Source organism: Tamandua tetradactyla, chromosome 4, assembly GCF_023851605.1.
Source record: "Tamandua tetradactyla isolate mTamTet1 chromosome 4, mTamTet1.pri, whole genome shotgun sequence".
NCBI lineage: Eukaryota > Metazoa > Chordata > Mammalia > Pilosa > Myrmecophagidae > Tamandua > Tamandua tetradactyla.
The window spans coordinates 114,432,136-114,451,102 of record NC_135330.1 but is presented as its reverse complement, the minus strand read 5'-3'; the positions used below and the strand labels follow the sequence as shown (position 1 = coordinate 114,451,102).

Sequence of the window (18,967 nt, the reverse complement as noted above, 5' to 3'; positions counted from 1 at the left end):
TACATGGAGGCTTGCATGGCCATCTCCCTATCTCTGTCACTTTGCCTCAAAACACATGCACATCGCCCTCCAATTCTTGTCTGGTACCTTTGAGGTTTCAGTGACCTCTCAAACTCTGCCAGCTCTACATTAGAGAAACAAGGGACTCAAATAAGCCTTGGAGCTTGGGGTGCCCCATACCTGGGACTGTTGTAGAGGTTTTTGGGGCAAATGACAGAGTTGCTGATCCCCCAGGCTCACCCACTCTGCTCCTAGAGCAGATGTGGCCCCTGCTCAGGTGCGCTCTGCAGGTCCATTTGCTTTAGGATTCTATTAGCTGCTTTTTTAGTTTCAACTTCTTTCACACGTCTTAGGCATCAACTGGGAGAGCCTTCCTTGCTCAGTGGAGACCCCACTGTGAAACCCAGGCAGAATCCACCCTGTCTCTGCTTGGACACTTCCAGGAGATGGAAACTCATTCCTCACAAGGAAAGACATCCCAGACCCTGGTGACAGAACTCCAAGCTTCTCTCTCCATAACCCATCTTTTGACTCTAGCACTGCTTATCAGGATTATATAAAGGGTAAGGTTCATTTCCCTTTTAATACAATAAATATTGAAACAAATCTTACTCTTCAAATCTTTTAAAGATTAAGATTTTCATGGACTGCTACAATTCCAAGGCCATAGGATAACTCAGATGATCTTTTCCAATTCCCTACACAGCATCAGCCCAAAGGGATGAAGGGATTTGTTAGAATAAAGCTCTCATCTCCACTTCCCTTGCTGGCCAGACAATGTAACGTCTACTTCTTTTTTTCTCTACAGTTATACCACTTGCACCCCTACTTTGTCCAGCCCGTTCATTTTGCCTCAAGAGTTTACCAATCTATTTTAACTTTACTTGGAAATACTTGCAAAAATGACTGCAATTATATTAACACTGTAATACGGAAACACTTGTTAATCAACATTTTATATGCTTTATTGAAAGTTGACAAGTGCAACAGTTAAATACAGTGACACCTTACAACTGTGTAGAGAACATGCACAGAAACATATGCATATAACTACTATACAGGTAACAGGCAGACACCCCTACTGGGAAAGTCATCTCATTAGCTAGAACTGATCAGTTTTCAAAGTATTCAACCGGCTCAATCAAAAACACTTTGGTGAACAGGGATTCACTTCAGGATATTCAGCAGCTAGAAGATTGCAGATTACACAGGGACTAACTGTTCCAAATTCTTAAAGTTCCTTTAGGTGTGTGGTTTTCATCATGTAGCGTTTTATACGTAGGTCTATATATAAAAGACAATCCACACCTCTTCAGAGAGCCAATGAAACATCTACATTTCAATCTGTACAACCTAAATAGTAGTTACAGTCCTCTATTTTACAAAATAGTTACACTACATACACAAATATACAATAAGCAAAACAACTTTGTGGCAAGATAGCCTAGGTCCCAGCTACCTGTCACCGTTTAGTCACACAAATAGCTTTGTGTCATCCATGTTTCAGAAAAGGGCACACAGTACTATTAGTTTTCAAGGATTTTGGTGACAGCCGTCAATTTGCACAATGAACTGTTTCCCCTCATTTTAGGTGAGACTGTGCATCAGTCTTTACTTGTACCTCCCTTTCAAGTCCTCACTGGATGAGAAGAGGAATGAGAGAACTCCAACCTGGAACTCCGCTTCCTAACCCCACTGTGTTAAACTACTTGCAAGCAGGATAACTCTGAGGTGGTGGTGGTGGGGAGCCGGGAAGGGATGGAAAGGCACACAGCTCCTCAGCATGAATCAAACCATTTCTCTGGCATTTGCCAAGCTGCATAAGGTCCCAGTATATCCACGCTAATTCTGATTAACCTTTAACTCACCCATCTAAGAAATTTCTTCAAGCCAAAAGCATATGACTGTTTAATACTGGGAAAAAAAAGGGGGGGGGGGGAGATAATGGCATATTATCAGTCTCACGTCTCTTTTGCAGCCAGCAATGAAATGGGTGACTGTGGAGGCGGTTTCCCGCTAGTACATCTCGGCTCTGCTCTGTTCAGTTCAGGCGGTGCCAGCCAGTTCTGCGGGGGCATGGGAGGCTACGCGGTTGGTCCTGAGCCCTGGGACGCTGGCTGGGCCGGGGGCTGTGTGGTCCCCTGTGGCTGTGAGGTGGCAGGGGGGGAGCCAGTCTGCAGCTGGGCCTGGAACTGGGCAAGCTGCTCAGGACTGGCCAGCGTCTTCAGCAGATTGTTTTCCTGCTCCAGCTGGGAATTTTTCTCTATGAGTTCCTTGATTTGTTCTTTGAGGACCTCCACTTCCTCTCTAACCGCATACATCAAATGGCTTTTCACCAGATCCTGAGAGAAAGAGTAGGGAGGGGGGAGAAAGGTTTAACAACTATTTTCCCGACTCGGGATTTCTAAAGCACCATTTACATATGCTGACCTTAAAATTCACTAAACGTACTTGGGGGTAATCTACTGAATACAACCACAACTACACAACACTTACGTTTAATACAGAAATGATCAAGGTTCTTTTTTGTTTGTTTTTTTAAAGCCTGTGAACTCCCTACAGACCTTAGACAGGAATTCATTCTGTCGATTTCCCCCTGGACATGGCCAAAGGCACAGGGGCTCACCGCCCCCCAAGCCCCGCCCCCGCCTCGCTCAGCACCAGCTGCAGCCAGTTCCTACCGAGCATGTTGCCGCATTTTCCTCCACCCTCCTTCGCGATTAAGCTGACATCACAGAAACCTGGGCAGACGTCGCAGCCAATGGGAGCCCGAGCTATTTATAGCTCGAAATTAAAGGTTCTGAGTTTGCCTAGCAACAGCCGGCAGAGAATCCCGTGAGAAGAGCCACAGGCGCTGCTCCAATAACAAAGAACAGCCAAGGCGGAAATAAAAAATAGGAGAAATCCAGGCACAGGCTGGGAGAACAAAACTTTCCTCCGATTCTCCTTCGTCGTGCAGTAGCCGACATCACCGGGGATTCGTCTGTAGGCTGTCTAGATAGCCCTTCCCCGAGATCCCCACTTCTGGGGACTTCTCCCCAGCTCCCTAGTAAAACCGTAGGATTCCCAGTAAAGCCACGTCGCTAAAGATGTGCCCACGACCACACGAACACAGGGAACGTAGGGAGCAATTCCCCGCACATTCTCTCGCAAACAGGGACACCACTGCAAAAATCCCGACGTTATGTGAAAGCATTACGGCAAGAACATTTAATACCCTCAGGGCCCATTTCTCCCTCCATGGCAGCCGCGGAATGTTGCTTTATGCAGGCAAAATGGAGACAGCGTTGGCATTTCTAAATGCACGTAGAGCAACCATCATCATAACTTATTGACCATGAACTGGTTCCATCCCAAGACGCCTGCTATTAGTGCTGAGGTCACATTTAGTGCAAATGATTGTTAATCAGTACATACCATAGCTTGCTCGATTTTGTTGTCAATAGCTACCACACTTGCACCAGAGGAGCTGGAAAAGAGAGAGAAAAAGACCATCGATAATTTGGAATTTATCCCAAAGATTCAAGATAAAAAGGATCTCCCAATTTTGCGACGTTACAGGCATCATCTTTTGATTATTCTTTAACGATGTGTGAGTAACATATCCTCCAGGTACACCAGCCACTCTTACTAACGAATATCCAGACATCTCCCTCTTTTTACTGAGCCACAAAGGACTATAAATTACAGAATGTGGGAAAAACCCGTTTTCTGACCAGACCTGCGAAAATGCAGGATGCCCTGAACGTTTCAAAAAGCTACGTTCATGTCACCGAAGCCTCTCGGCAATGGACAAAGGAATTCGCCTGGGTATCTCTTTCACCTGCATTATCACAAATATCTCACGACTAAATTTAAACTATCACAGCGACATTTACCTATTGTCAAGTCTCACAGAGGCGTTTTCAGTTCCCAGCAAGGATGACAAGAAAGAAATTGAAAAATGTCTCAGTTGGTAAACTCCTAGATCCATCGCCACTGGTCTACACCATTGGGATTTCATGCAATTGCAGCCAAAAAAACACCCTCGCAGAAAAAAAAAACGGGGGGAGAACACCTGCAGCCTTGTTTAAGCTAGATAAAATCTTTCAGCTTGCTGCAGCCCGGAGAGAGAACAGAGAAGAGACAGAGACCCGCCGCTCTAACGGCAGGAGACTTGGATATCCCGGGAGGACGCCGAGCGCACTAGCGTGGGAAGGACTCTCGGTCTGCAGCCCGGCTCCGCTCAGCTCAGTTCTGATCAGCTCAGCTCTAAACCCAGTCTCCCGGGCTCCGGGCAAAATATATGCAGCGGGCGCTCGCACCGATTGGCCAGCGCGCCCTGGGACCCGCCCCTTTCCCGCCCCACTCCTTCCCCACCTCCTCCTCCACCCTCTCCTCCTTCTTCCCGCCGCCCCCTTCCCCCAACGCTTCCCCGCCCCCTCCTCCGGATCCCGCTTTTCTGGTGGGCTGGCCCAGGCCGCGTTCGGAGGGGTCGCGGCGCGGGGCGTCCCTAAACTGCAGCGGCCGTGGAGCCCGACGGCTGCTGCGGTAGGTAGCCCCAAAGGTCCCTGAGGAAGACAGCCGGGACCCCGCACGTGCTTACGTGGAAGGGAGTCTGACCCGGTCTCCGGAGCTGCCTGCGCCCGCGGCTGCCGAGCTGCGAAAGCTTCCTATTTGCAACCGGAGCCGTCGGAGCTACTGGGCATGCCCAGTCCCTCCGCTTAAGACGTGCGGGAACTCAAGCGGCTCGATTTCAATTATCTAGTTCTTGGCGGCAGCGGTAGTGGGAGGATTCTGTAGCAGGTTTTATTTGTAAGGATAATAGGCATGCTACAATAATATATATTTTTTTAAGCCAGTGAATTTTAGAGGGAAAAAAAATTTGCTTTTTGAAATGAGAAACTATTTTTCCATGGCTTGTAGAACCAACCAACCAAACAAACAAAAATAACATTGCATATTCTTGGCTAGGCGTACATAAAATTAAATCAAAAAGGAAATCCACCGGATGAAATCAGGTGGATCTAACCAAAATGTCTCTGGGGCCATAAACCTTGAAATTGCACACACACACACACACCATCAGTACCTTCTCACCAGTCATTAAATATGCTGTCTTTCATTTATAATTAGAAAAGTCAAACCTATAGGCTTAATCCTACATAGATCTATTTTTCAGTTAAGTTCCTAACCAAGTTTTTGGAAGTTAAGAGTGGCAAGACTCTGAGACTCAATTTTAAGAGACTTTTCTTGCATCGGAGAGACTGAAATATTGTAATGTATTAAAAGCCCACAACTCCTTGAAATTATTTCTTTGCCCATTTGCCCAGTCCAGACTAGTAGAAAAGGAGACTTTATGGTGGTTAAAAATAGTTAAGTATCTAATAGATGCGGCAAGCTCACTCTCCTCTCCATTTCACCCTATGGCCAAAATGACCAAATCCCTTCGCCCAACCAAAATCAAGAGATCCGGGTTTAAAACGTCATAGCCTCTTTAAAACTTTTTTTTCTTTGTTAATTTAAAACATTTTCACGGATGCAGCGGTTATGTCATGATTTAGTATATTATAAACCTAAAACCTAAAGTTTGCAATTCAGTGTAAGCGGGCAAACTTAAACTCTACGACACTGCCCTCTATTGGCATAAAACTATAAACAGAAACAATAAAAACTAACAGTGCTAGGGGAGAATTCTCTAGTCCATAGGCAAGTGGCCACAAATAATTCCAACAAAAAATTTGACTATAGAACATATAGCTGTATACTACTCAATATATATACACAAACTCTCACAAAAAAGCATTCTCCCTCAAGCAGCATCCTTTCCTAAAACTGCCATCACAGCCTTTTGTATATTCTTTTAAGTTGACCCAATGCCTGCAGGGAGGCATTTGGTTTTAGAAACTGTCAGAAGTGATGAGGAACCAAATCTGGTGACTGTAGTAGATGATATAGAGAGTAATTCTCTTTGGTGTCGAAAAACAAAGTGTGACTTACTATAAAGTAATGATTTTTTTTATATTGTAAGCTATATTATTCCCCAAATTTTAAAGCTTTACTTGAGAATAACATATTTATTAGCATATTTACAATTTAAAAAATATATATATATAATCTCATATGATATAAAGTCCTTTGAGGAAGGCACTTATTTTCAGTTAAGGAAACAGGTACTTAGTAAGTGGAAGCTTAAAAAGAATGATTTGGGGAGCAGGCATGTGGCCCCATGTCTATGAAAGCTGAATAGAATTATTATTTATACATGATAGTTTATATTTTGAGAAGGTAAAGTTATGACTAAAACAGTGTAAGTCTATTTACATTATCAGCTCTAAAAATAGTTTAAAAAACAAAACTCTCAGGTCATCTGAAAAAATGTTCAAATGAATAGCTAGCTAGAGTTTAAGAAAATGACTGAATTAACTGAATTTTATTTATTCATGCTGACAAAAGTTGGTTAAGTTTCTATTTCAACTGCATCTGTTGTATTAAAGTACAGAAGCAAATATGAGCTCCCACAGTCCATTTAACCCATTTCCCTATTGAGGAATCCTTTCATATTTTAAATAAAATTGCAAGAAACATCTTTGAACACTTGTGCGTGGATTTCTGGAGAATTTGTTGGGCCAAAGGATATGCAATCAGGAAAAACAAATTGGAAATACAGTCCTTTCATATCTTTCACATTAAAGGTAGTACATTTCTTTAAAACAGGATTTTTATATCAAAAAATGAAAAGACATAATTTGAAAAAGAAGGCAAAGGAAGTGGAACAAATCTCCACGGAGGAAAACCCTTGGGTCAGAAATGTCTGAGGCACAAATGACGAGAATTACTTTCAAATGTTCTTGTATTTGCAAGACAAAACATCTGTGTGTCTCATGCCTAGTTAGAGTTCGACAAAGACATGCTGAAAGGACGGAGAAAACACCACAACTGCCTTCAGAATAGACCCCTAAACAGAAGACAAGTCTTCAGGATAGTGGAGTAGAATTTAGAAGCCTTCACTCAGGAGGGGAACTAGGAGCGCGGAAAGAGTTTGGAAATTCTCCATTTAGATGAAAACAGCTCTTCAGTGGGAGCTTCACTCCCCATATATCTGAGATCTGAGTGTGAGACTGGGGAGTATTCTTGTTGGGTTGGTTTGCTTATGACTGAGATTTTTCCACCTTAATTCCAGTTCATTCAGGTCTGCGTGCTGGTGGCAAGCATGCTAGGATAGAAGAGGAGAGGGATCCTAATTCACTACCACACATGCGTGCCTTCCAAATCTGACCTGACTTGGCCAACGCAGGCATAGGTGGGGACTTGCCACTCAAATGGGATAATTATTTCTCCCTCTTTCCAAGCTCCTTGCAAATTTAAAGCAGCTGCCAGGGAAAGGCTAAGACCCATCCCCCTGTTCCTGGCCACATCACTGTTATCCAAGGACTGCTAGGTCATTTCTGCTTTTCTACTTTACTCTCACTAGGCACTGGGAGTAGGGTTACCCAGATTTAGCAAATAACACAGGACTTCCAGTTAAATATGAATTTCAGATAAACAACGAATAATATTTTAGTATAAGTATGCTCTGTGCAGAATAAGCTGTTTGCCTGAAATTCAGATTTAACTGAGCATCCTGTATTTTATCTGGCAACCCTCACCGGGAGCATTATGCGCATTCATAAGTAAAACCTTCCACCCATGCATAAAAGGCTGAAATGATGTTTCTTAAAACGGCTGACATGGTCAATGAAGAGCACCTGAAAACATGTGAATGCCAATCCTGGATAAGGCAATTAAATAGATAAAATCATTTTGTCCCCAAATAATATGACACGGTTCTGTAATGTAAGCAACAAAGTTCACATAGGGCTACTAATACAATTGGGAAATCTGAATCTTTTGACAACCACTATAATGTTGGTAAGAAATACACCTGCAGTAAAGCTCCAAGTTCATCTGAAATATTATTTCTAAGGCAGGCAAGAACAGTGAAGAGCCTTATTAAGTAAAGCACGTATTTGGGTCCTATACACACTAGCAGAACAAGAAATAATGTCAAAGAAATCAAAACAAGAAAAAGTCATTGCATTCACACATATGTTAAATTTCCTTGATTTCCATAGAAAGCTTAGAAGATAGTGCTGAGGAAAATTTTCAGAACACAGAGCAAAAGAAAAAGAGATGGACAATGGGAGATAAAAGATAAGACTTGAAGGGTGAATCTAATAAGTCCAACTTCAAATTGGGAGTAGTTTCCAAAACAGAATAGAAATAATTTAAGAATTTTGCCAGAACTAAAGGGCACAAGTCTCTAGATTACAAGAGCTGCCCAAACAGCAAAATGAATGAAAAGTGGTCTACACCCAATCACATCATCATGAAACTTCAAACCATTAGGAATATAGAGAAAATTCTAAAAGCTGGGATATGAATCCAGAGGATGTTGGTGAGTGGAAATTTCAGGAAGAAAGCTGCCAACCAGGTGTAAGCAGCTGGTCTCTAGTGGTGCAGGAAGATGGTGGACTTGGGAGGGAGAGCTTAAGAAAAAAGATTATCGAACACATCTGAGCTTTTGCACTACTGATAAATACATGACAGATCTGATGGCGCAGTTTACTAAGTTCAAAAACAGTTTTACAGGACACAATGCAAGAAAAGAAACATAACCTCTTAAATATATTTTACATGATTATATTAAGTTTTACAATTTGTTAATTTAACTTTAAAACGAACTTAATTGAGAGGGTGATAGGAAGAAAAAATGTGTAGAAGGAATGATTTAAAAGCACTAAATTCTAACCTACTACAATGTGAATATATAATATCTAGAATTGAAAAAGCAAGAGAACAGTATAAATATACCACGTAAAAATATTGAAGCAAAGTGAGAAAAATAAACAAAATTAAAAATGTCTACCTCTGAAAAATGATGAAAATAGGAGAATGAAGAAAGGGAACTGTTAATATTTTTCCTATTCATTCTATTTGAGCTTTGTGTATGCACACATACTGTTTTGATTAAAAAACATTTTAAAGTAAAAGAAAAAGAGAGATCGGCAGAGTTTCCCTTGCCGCAGCTCCAGCTGGGTGCTTGCTTCTCAGCATATGCATGTAAGGAAATCACCCAAGGAAAGAGCCACCCAAAAGGAGCAGGCAGAACAATTTTCAATGATCATTAAGGGCCAGGAATAATTGGTGTTACCAACAGTGTGAGTGGAAAAACCTTATAATACATGGACATCAGACAATCAGAAGGAAATGGCCTAAGAAGTAGGGAAAGGTTAGTCTTAGACTTAAGTGGGGTTTGGGTCTATGGAAAGAGGCTTAAAAGAAAGTCTGGAAAGGATCGACCTGTTTCCAGGTAATTAAATTTTGCCCCAAAACAAAGCTCAAGGATATTTAGTAAAATCGACTAAATAATTCACAAGGTTGGACATCCAGTAAACAAATTACCAGGCTTGCAAATAAGCAGGAACATACGACTCTCAAAATGAGGAGAAAATTCAGTGAAATTTATCAGATAAATTATCAAAATAATGCAGATATGACAAATATGGTAGAATATGTAGAAAGAGACATTAAAGCAGTTTGATAACTACATTTTATTCATTCAAGAATGTAGAGGAAAACATGAATATGTTAATGTAGATGTGGGAAACATAAAGAAGACCCAAAAGAAATTAATAAACATGAAAAATACATTGTATGGAGAAGAAAAATACACTAGATGGGGTTAATAGCAGAGTAGACACAGCAGAAAATATTAGTGAACTTGAAAACATAGCAACAGAAACTATCCACAAAAAAAGAAATGGAGAAAAAGACTGGGGAAAAAAAACCTGAAAAAAAGAGCAAAGCATTATTGAGTTGTGGGACAACTTCAAGAACCAAATTATATAAGTAGTTGAAGTCCGTCCCTAAAGGAGACTTCAAAGTTCCTACAAAGGACACCTCAGCCTCAAAGGAGGAGAAAGGAAAAATATTTGAAAAAATAATGGCATTTTTTCTAATTTTATTATAACAATAAATCCACAGATGCAAAATGCCGAATGAACCCCAAGCAAAATAATTATAAAAAACAAAACAAAACTATAACGGATATCATAATCAAATTGTTTAATACCAGTGCTAAAGAGAAAAATCTTCAAAGCACACCAGAAAAGAAATACATTATACAGAGCAAGAACAATAAAAATGAAAGCATGCTTCTGGTTGGAAACAATGCTAGGCAGAAGACAGAGGAGTAACATCTTTTAAGTGTTGGGAGAGGGGGGCTTTGTCAACCTACTATGCCCACTGAAAGTCTCTTTCAAAAAATGAAGGCAGGTTCTATATTCTGGAGCAGCTAGAAGGAAACATCTGAGAGGATGGTATGGTAGCCCATGACAAACTCTGGGATCTGTCCTGTAACTACCTGTTGAAGAGCACTTTGAAAACTATTGCTTTTTTCTTTCTTCGCTTTGTATATATGTTCTATTATACAATAAAAAAGTTCAAAAAAAAAACAAAGGCAGGGGTACACAAATGGTTCAAGTGGTAGAATGCTTGCCTGCCATGCAGGAGACCAAGGATTAAGTCCTGGCCCAGGCACCCAAAAAATAAAAAATTAAAGACTTTTTTCAGACATACAAAAGCTGGAAGGATCATCATTGGTAGACTTGCATTGTAAGAAATTTTTAAAGGAATTCTAGGCAGAAGGAAAATGATGCCAGATAGAAATCTAGATCTATACAAAAGAACAAAGAGTGGCAGAACTGACATCTGCACGGCTAAATGCAAAATATTTTTCCCCTCTTATTATTTAAACCTCTTTAAAACATAATTCGTAGCTGAAAGTTAAAATAATAATGGGGCATGGGTGGGATGGGGGAACGGATAACATAAAAGTAAAATGTATGAGAAAAATTGAACAAAGGTCAGGAAAGAAGGAAAGTATACCATTGTAAAGTTTTTATGCTATATTAGTTGAACGTAGAGTGTGGTAAGTTAAAGATGTAGACTACAAACTCTAAAGCAGTTACTAAAATAACATATTTATAGCTAATAAGCCAATAAAGGGGACAAAAAGGAATCAGAAGAAAACACAATCTAAAAGAAGGTAGAATAAGAGGAAAAGGGGAATTAAAAAAAAGCAAAAAGCAAAATAAATACATGATAGTAGATTTAAACCAACCATAACAATAATTTTATTAAATGCATATGATATTAAACCCTTTAATTAAAATGCAGAGATTATCAGCTTGGATTTTAAAAAAAAACAAGGCAAGATCCAATTATATATGCCTATAAGAAACACATTCTAAATATAAAGGCACAAATAGGTAAAATAAAATGGAAGAAGATATACAATGTTAAGAATAATTAAAAGAAAGCTGGGGCAGTTCTTAATCACTCAATGTAGACCACAGAACAAAGAATATTTGCAGGAATAAAGACCATCATTTCCTAATGATGAAGGGTCAATTTACCAAGAAGTCATTAAACTCCTAAGTATTTGTGACTCTAATAATAGAGCTTCAAAATACATGAAGTAAAAACCGATAGATCTACAAAAGAGTAATAGAAAAATCCACAATTACAGTCGGAGATTTCAGCAACCCTCTCTCAATAATTGAAAGAACAGCTAAACAGTAAAAAGGAAGCATATAGAACACTTGAATAACACTAAGCCACTTGACCTAATTTATATTCGTAGGACATTCCATTCAGCAACAGCAGACTAAACATTCTTTTCAAGTACACATGAAATTTTGGTCAAGGTGGATCATAATCTGAGCCATAAAACAAGTCTCAATAAATTTTAAAGGATTCAAATAACATAAAATATGTTCTCTGGCCGCAATGGAATTAAATTAGAAATCAGTAACAGAAAATTATCTGAAAAATCTCCAAATATTTGGAAACAAAATAGCACACATCTAAATAATCCTTGTATAAAAAAAAGTAAGCAAAGGGGAAATTTAAAAAGTATTCCTAACTGAATGAAAAGGAAAACATGGCATATCTAATTCAATAAGTTTCAACAACTTAGATAAAAGGGACAAATTCCTAAAAAGACACAAACTACCAAATTGCATTCAAGAAGAAACAGATAACCTAAGTGTCCTACATCCCTTTTAAAATTTAAACTTATACTTTAAAATCTTCCTACAAAGAACACCTCAGGCTCAGATGGTTTCACTGGATAAATTCTATAAAACATTTAAGGAAGAAATAATACCAATTCTACAGAAAATTAAAGAGGAGAAAACACTTTCATTCTAAAAAGCCAGCATTACCTAAACACTAAAACCAGACAAAGACATTTAAAAAAAGATAAAAGAAAAACTATATGTCAATAACCCTCATAAACATAGATGTAAAAATTCTTAAAGTTTTAGCAAACTATATCCAACTATATATAAAATAGAAAATACATCAAGACGAAGTGGTGTTTATACTGAAAATGCAAAGTAAACATTAGAAAATCAATCAGTGAAATTGACCAGACTAAGGAAGAAAAACTACAGGATCATCTCAATAGATGCAGAAAAAGCATTTGACAAAATTCAAAATCCATTCCTGATTAAAAAAGAAAAGGCTTTTAAGCAAAATAGGAATTGAGTGAACTGCCTTAACCTGATAAAGGGCATCTACAAAATCATTTAGCTCACATCATACCTAAAGGTTAAAGAGTGAATGCTTTCCCCTAATACTGGAAAAAAGTCCACTCTGTCAGCACTCCTGTTCAATATACATCATACCAGAGGGAACGGTCAGGGTAAAAGGGAAGAAAAAGAAATAAAGGCATCCAGATTGGAAAGAAAGGGATAAAATTATCTCTATTCACAGACAGCATGATTGTGTAGAAAATCCCGAAGAATCCACAAATAAGCTACCAGAACTATCAAAAAGCAAGTTTATCAAGATTGCAGAATATAAAGTCAATATGCAAAAATTATGTATCTCTGTCTTTAACAATGAACAATAAACAATTGAAATTTTAAGACATTTTATGTACAATAGTATGAAATCTAACAAAATATGTACAAGATCTGTACGGTAAAAACCAGAAAACATTGATGAAAGAAATCAAAGGGAATATAAATAATGAAGAGATATACTATGTGTACTGGTTTGAAAGGATTATGCACCATAGAAAAGCCATGTTTTAATCTTGATCCATTTTGCGGGAGCAACCATTTCTTTTAATCCCTACTCAGCACCATATGTTGGAAGTTTGATTAGATTATTTCCATGGAGATGTGGCACACCCAACTGTAGGTATTAACTTCCCTTTAATCAGAGGGAAATGTGACTCCACCCATTCAGGTGGGTCTTAATTAGTTTACTGGAATCCTTTAAAAGAGGAAACATTATGGAAAGAACCAACAGAAGCAGCAGAGCCACGAGAACCACAGAGCCCACACAACCAGAGACCTTTGGAAATGAAGAAGGAGTATACCCCCAGGGGAACTTCATGAAACAAGAAGCCTGGAGAGAAAGTTAGCAGACGTGACCATATTGCCATGTGCCTTTCCAGTTGAGAGTGAAACTCCAAACTTCATCGGCCTTTCTTGAATGAAGGTAACCTCTTGTTGGTGCCTTAATTTGGACATTTTTATGTACTGCTTTAATTGGGAAATTTTCATGGCCTTACAACTGTAAACCTGTAAGTTTTACAGGTTAATTAAATTTCCCTTTTTAAAAGCCATTCTGTTTCTATCGTAACAGAAAAAAGCCATTCTGTATATTGTATTCCAGCAGCTAGCAAACTAGTGGGTTGGATGACTCAGTTTTCTTAACATGTCAATCCTCCCTGCCCCCTGGTCTGCAACTGATAGACTCAGTGTTACCCCAATCAAAATGCCAGCAAGGCTTTTTGTATAAATTGACCAAATGATTCTAAAATTGTAAGGCAAAGGGACTAGAACAACCAAAATAATTTTTTAAAAGAAAAAAGTTGGAGAACTCATGCTACCTGATCTCAATACTTTCTATTAAGCTACTCATTAAGATGGTGTGGTCTTAGTAAATGGAGAGACATAAAGATCAATGGAACAGGAAAGAGAGGTCATAGACAGACATATATATAGTAAATTAATTTTCAACAAAGATGTAAAGGAAATTTAATGCAGCAAAGATAAGCAAAAACTTGATCCATTCATCACATTATACTATTAACTTAAATGGATTATAGACCTAAATGTAAAATCCCAAACTAAAAACCTTCTATAAGAAAACACATAAGAAATCTTTGGAATCTTGGGATCCATAAGAAAAAGGTAAATTGGACTTCATCAGAATTAAGAACTTTTGGGCGGGCCACGATGGCTCACCAGGTAGAGTTCTCGCCTGCCATGCCGGAAACCCGGGTTCAATTCCCGGTGCCTGCCCATGCAAAAAAAAAAAAAAAAAAAAAAAAAAAAAATTAAGAACTTTTATTCTTTGAAAGTTCTGTTATAAGAACGAAAAGACAAGTTATAAACTAGGATTAAATATTGAAAGTCACATTTCTGATAAAGGACTTATATCTAGAATATATAAAATACTGTCAAAATTTAACAATAAGGAGACAAATATCCCAATTTCAAAAATGGGTAAATGACTTGAGCAGACACTTAACCAAAGAAGATATATGGTGGCAAATAAGCATGTGGCAAAAAATTCTGTACATCATTAATCACTAGGGAAATACAAATTAAAATCACAGGATGCCTCTACATATTTACTAGAATGTCTGAAATTATTTTTTCTAAAACTGAAAATATGAAGTGTTGATGAGAATGAAGAGCAACTGGAATGCTCACATACCAATGGTGGGAATGCAAAATGATACAATCACTTTGCAAAATAGTTTGGCAGCTGCTTTCAGATGTATATTTTCCATAAGTCAATAATTTATTTACCCAAGTGAAATGAAAACTTATATTCTCACAGAAATCTGTACATGAATGTTGGAGTGGCATTATTTATAATTGATTAAAATAGAAACAACTCAAATGTTACTCAACTGAACGTTGGATGAACAAACCTCATATGTCCATATAATGCAGCCCTACTTACCCAGAAATTAAAGTGAACTACTAGCAAATGTAATATCATGAAAGACTCTCAAATATATTATGGATGCCAGACTCAAAGGACTGCAAACTGTATGATTCTATTTACATGACATTCTAGAAAATGCAAGACATAGGGACAGGAAACAGATCAGAGGTGCCAGGGCCTTGGAATATGGGAGGGGGTCTTTTGGTTGATGATCAAACCATCCTACATCTTGATTGTAGTGATTACACCCTCTGTGTTTGTCAAAGTTTGTAGGACTATACAATAAAAAGTAGCTGCCTCTATGTAGCAAACTGGAGAGAATGAAAAAAGAAAAGGGGCTGATTAGATTTGTTCAATTAATCCAATTTAATCTTTATATATATGCATAGCTTTATTTTAATTAAATTAATTAAAGTAAAAGAAGAAAAAACCCAGGAATGTGAATACTTTCATTGAAGAGACCTAAAATTGCCTATCTTATAACTAAGTAATTGCTCTATAATCATATGAAATGTATTTGACTTGAATTTTAAGGAATAATTTTCCTTTGTTTTTAAGATTGTCAAGGTTGTTGGGGATTAATGTGCATGAGAACTAACTTAGATATATTAATAATCCAGCTCCCAGAATCCTGTATTAGTTTTAAAAGACTTAAAAAGTAAATACTTGCTTACATGTGAGAGTTTAAACTTAATATTTTATTTATACACATATTAATACACATTTATATTAAACACATATCTATACACATATACAGTCTGTAAAGCTGTCAATGTATTTTTTCTCTTTTTAAATATTTATGATAGTTTTTAAGCTATTGTTACTGTTCTAGAAATAATTTCCGGTTTTCCCATAGCTGTCTGCACATGCCTCTATTTTCTTTGCCTTATTCAATATAACTACTAATTCCAAAAGGATGCCCACATGCTTAAAAGACTCAAGGCCTTTAAGTACCAGGATTCAAATGGTTAACATTCTTATTTTACTTTTTATCCTGAAAATAATCTCTTCAAAGTTAAATTTCTTCATAAACTGCCATTTCTGCTTAATAGTGGTGAATTATGAAAATCAGGAGTCACAGGTAAAATGTCATTGCAGAGTTAGAAACCAAATAATAGTCTATGCAAAATATATGAAAAAAATTTGTCCTGCTTATGTTTTTTTTTTTATTTCAAAAATGTCACACATCTCCCATCAAAAAGGAATGTTATTTTTATTTTACTTTTGCATGGCTGTAGGAAATAGATGCTTCAGGATCTTCTTTCACATTTTTAGAAATAATTGGCTTAAGCTACATTTTCATGTTAACTTCTAGAAGCTAACAACAGTGATAAGCAGGACAGAAGGAAGAGCCAGCAGGAACCAGATTAACCCTTCTTCTATGCACATGGAACCACTGAGGGCCATTAGAGGCGGCCCCTTGGTGACGTTAAAACAACTAAATGAAGCTCAAATGCAGTGCTATCTACAAAGATGAAGATAAATTCAAGGGTGTTATATAGCTACTGGATTTCTGATATAGTGCAGACTCAGGTCAGCAGTAACAAACTGGAAAAGATGAGTCTGTGCCAGGGACACACTGAATGTATAGTAACTACCCTCAGCTGCCATTGAGGGAAAATTCCCATGTTACAGTCTCTCTGGCTCCCAGTGGCGCCTGAGGATCTCTTTAAGTGACTCAGACTTTTAGAGCAGCAAGGGATCTTAGAGATTATCTAGCTCCAGTTTCCTTATTCTGTAGGTTTAGAAATGGAGGCTCAAAGACATTAAATGATTTTGGTTCAGGCTTTACCTGATTAATTGTAGGGCACAGGACAGAACCAACTGCTGTTTCAAAATACTTTCCCCTGGAAATCCAGAGGAATCCAGATCCGTAGCTATAGATCCAAACTAAAGGATAGTAGAGCTGGAAGAGTAAAGAGAGCGGTGGCATCCCTCCCTTAGTGACCATCTAAAGCTGGCCACTCTACAGAGGAGAGACGGGCTGGGAGATGGCGTTGGGGACACGGGGTTTCCAGGCTTGCCCAGAGTGGAGATGTGCTCGTGCTGAGTTGGCCCTCCTCAGTCTCCTAGCACGGCGCTGGAGGGGCAGGCAGGGGGGCTGCAAGTCGGTCCCCAAGAGCAGGGGTCCTATATCCTGAGGAGGTGTGTCCTGGCCACTGGGAGAAAGACCTGAGAAGGGAGGGAGGGTCTCCAGAGGCATGGAGACACTCACGCTGCCTGACACACCTCTGTGGACTGTGCCTAAGAATTATTTAAAAACTGTTTTCATAAGCCCTGGTAAGTCCTTGGGGATCCCTCAAGAGCTGTGAGAACAGTCAGAGGAGGTCCAAGCGGATCAGAAGGAATAATACTCACTTATAAAGAAGGAAAATAGGCTGCCCCCCCCAAGGTTTGTAGCCAGGGGTAGTGGAGAAAACGGCTCCGCAGCAAATCCCCCTGGGAAGCTCCATTCTGTCCAAATCGGTCCCCAGGGATCTTTACCCTTGGCAGGCATCTCATCCAGAAGGCGTTTCTGACACTGTTACTTTTTCCTTTACTCACAATTAAGTAAGGGTAAGAAGGAATATAATGAAAATAATGTGCCGAGTGGGCCTACTAAAGTCAGTGGAGTAACAGAATGGGAATTGTAAATTTATAACAGCCACTAGGTCAATTTTTAGTATATAAACTTGCTGCCACTACTGCAGAAGGAGTGTTCAGTATAACACATCTTAGCCAGGAGGATATAAACTGGAATAAAAAAGTTCTCTGTACAACTAACTCTCCAGGCATTCCTTCATTCACTTACACATATTTATCAAACACTGAGCACCCAAGAAAGGCCAGGAACTTTAGGCTTAACACTAGAATTCTCAAGAGGAATAAAACATAATCCCTTCCTTCAGTGATCCGGGAAGGCTGGCGGGGTGGGGGTTAGTAGAGGAAGAAGTGACATCTGGTATAACTTGCTATATATAAAGAATGATGGTTAGCAGAAAGCCAGGGGATGTTTCCAAGGTCAGGAAACAGCCTGCTGAGTTTGGAGACCTAACAGGAGCTGGGTGTGGCTAGGAAGTAAGAAGATGAGGGTGAATGGTGGAAGGCAGAGAGAGAAGCAGAAGGAAAAAAGTCTGACAACAGGCTGGCACCTCGTGGGCCATGTGATGGAGCCTGGACTTTAATATGAGTGCCAAGGTGAGCCCCCAGTCTTGGGGTGCGTTCATATGAAACTTAACCCCACAAAGGATAGGTCAAGTCTACTTAAATTTTAGGCCTAAGAGTCACCCCCAAGAGATCCTCTTTTGTTGCTCAGATGTGGCCTCTCTCTCCAGCCAACACAACAAGCAATCCCACCACCCTCCCCCTGTCTACATGGGACATGACTCTCAGGAGTGTGGACCTTCCTGGCAACATGAGACAGAAATCCTAGAATGAGCTGAGACTCAGCATCAAGGGATTGAGAAAAACCCTAGAATGAGCTGAGACCCAGCATCAAGGGATTGAGAAAACCTTCTCGACCAAAAGGGGGAAGAGTGAAATGAGACAAAGTGGCAATGGCTGAGAGATTCCAAACAGAGTTAAGAGGTCATCCTGGAGATTATTCTTACGCATTGAGTAGATATCACTTTGTTATTCAAGATGTAATGGAGAGGCTGGAGGGAACTGCCTGAAAATGTAGAGCTGTGTTCCAGTAGCCATGTTTCTTGAGGATGACTGAATAATGATGTAGCTTTCACAATGTGACTGTTTGATTGTGAAAACCTTGTGTCTGATGCTACTTTTATCTACCTTGTCAATAGACGAGTAGAACATATGGAATAAAAATAAATAACAGGGGGAACAAATGTTAAAATAAATTTAGTATGAAATGCTAATGAAAGCGAGGGGTAAGGGGTATGGCATGTATAATCTTTTTTTTCTTCTGTTTTTGTTTTATTTCTTTTTCTGTTGTCTTTTTATTTCTTTTCCTGAATTGATGCAAATG

The 18,967-nt window shown here is 39.0% G+C and overlaps 1 protein-coding gene across 7 annotated transcripts in view; it reads right to left on the bottom strand.

Moving 5' to 3' along the window:
- Positions 1 to 940: 940 nt before the first annotated feature.
- Positions 941 to 18,967, bottom strand: part of TSC22D1 (TSC22 domain family member 1) — a 129,984-nt gene continuing 111,957 nt past the window's right edge. For 5 of the 7 annotated variants that reach the window (XM_077158304.1, XM_077158297.1, XM_077158298.1 and 2 more), the window contains 2 exons: positions 3,418 to 3,469; positions 941 to 2,342 (listed from right to left, as the gene is read on the bottom strand). In XM_077158304.1, the coding sequence (XP_077014419.1) occupies positions 2,085 to 2,342; positions 3,418 to 3,420 (261 nt within the window). In that variant the 5' untranslated portion in view covers positions 3,421 to 3,469 and the 3' untranslated portion in view covers positions 941 to 2,084. Of the gene's footprint in view, positions 2,343 to 3,417; positions 3,470 to 3,878; positions 4,281 to 4,585; positions 4,707 to 18,967 lie in introns of those variants that run through there. The other 2 variants (XM_077158301.1, XM_077158300.1) reach the window with 2 other exon arrangements.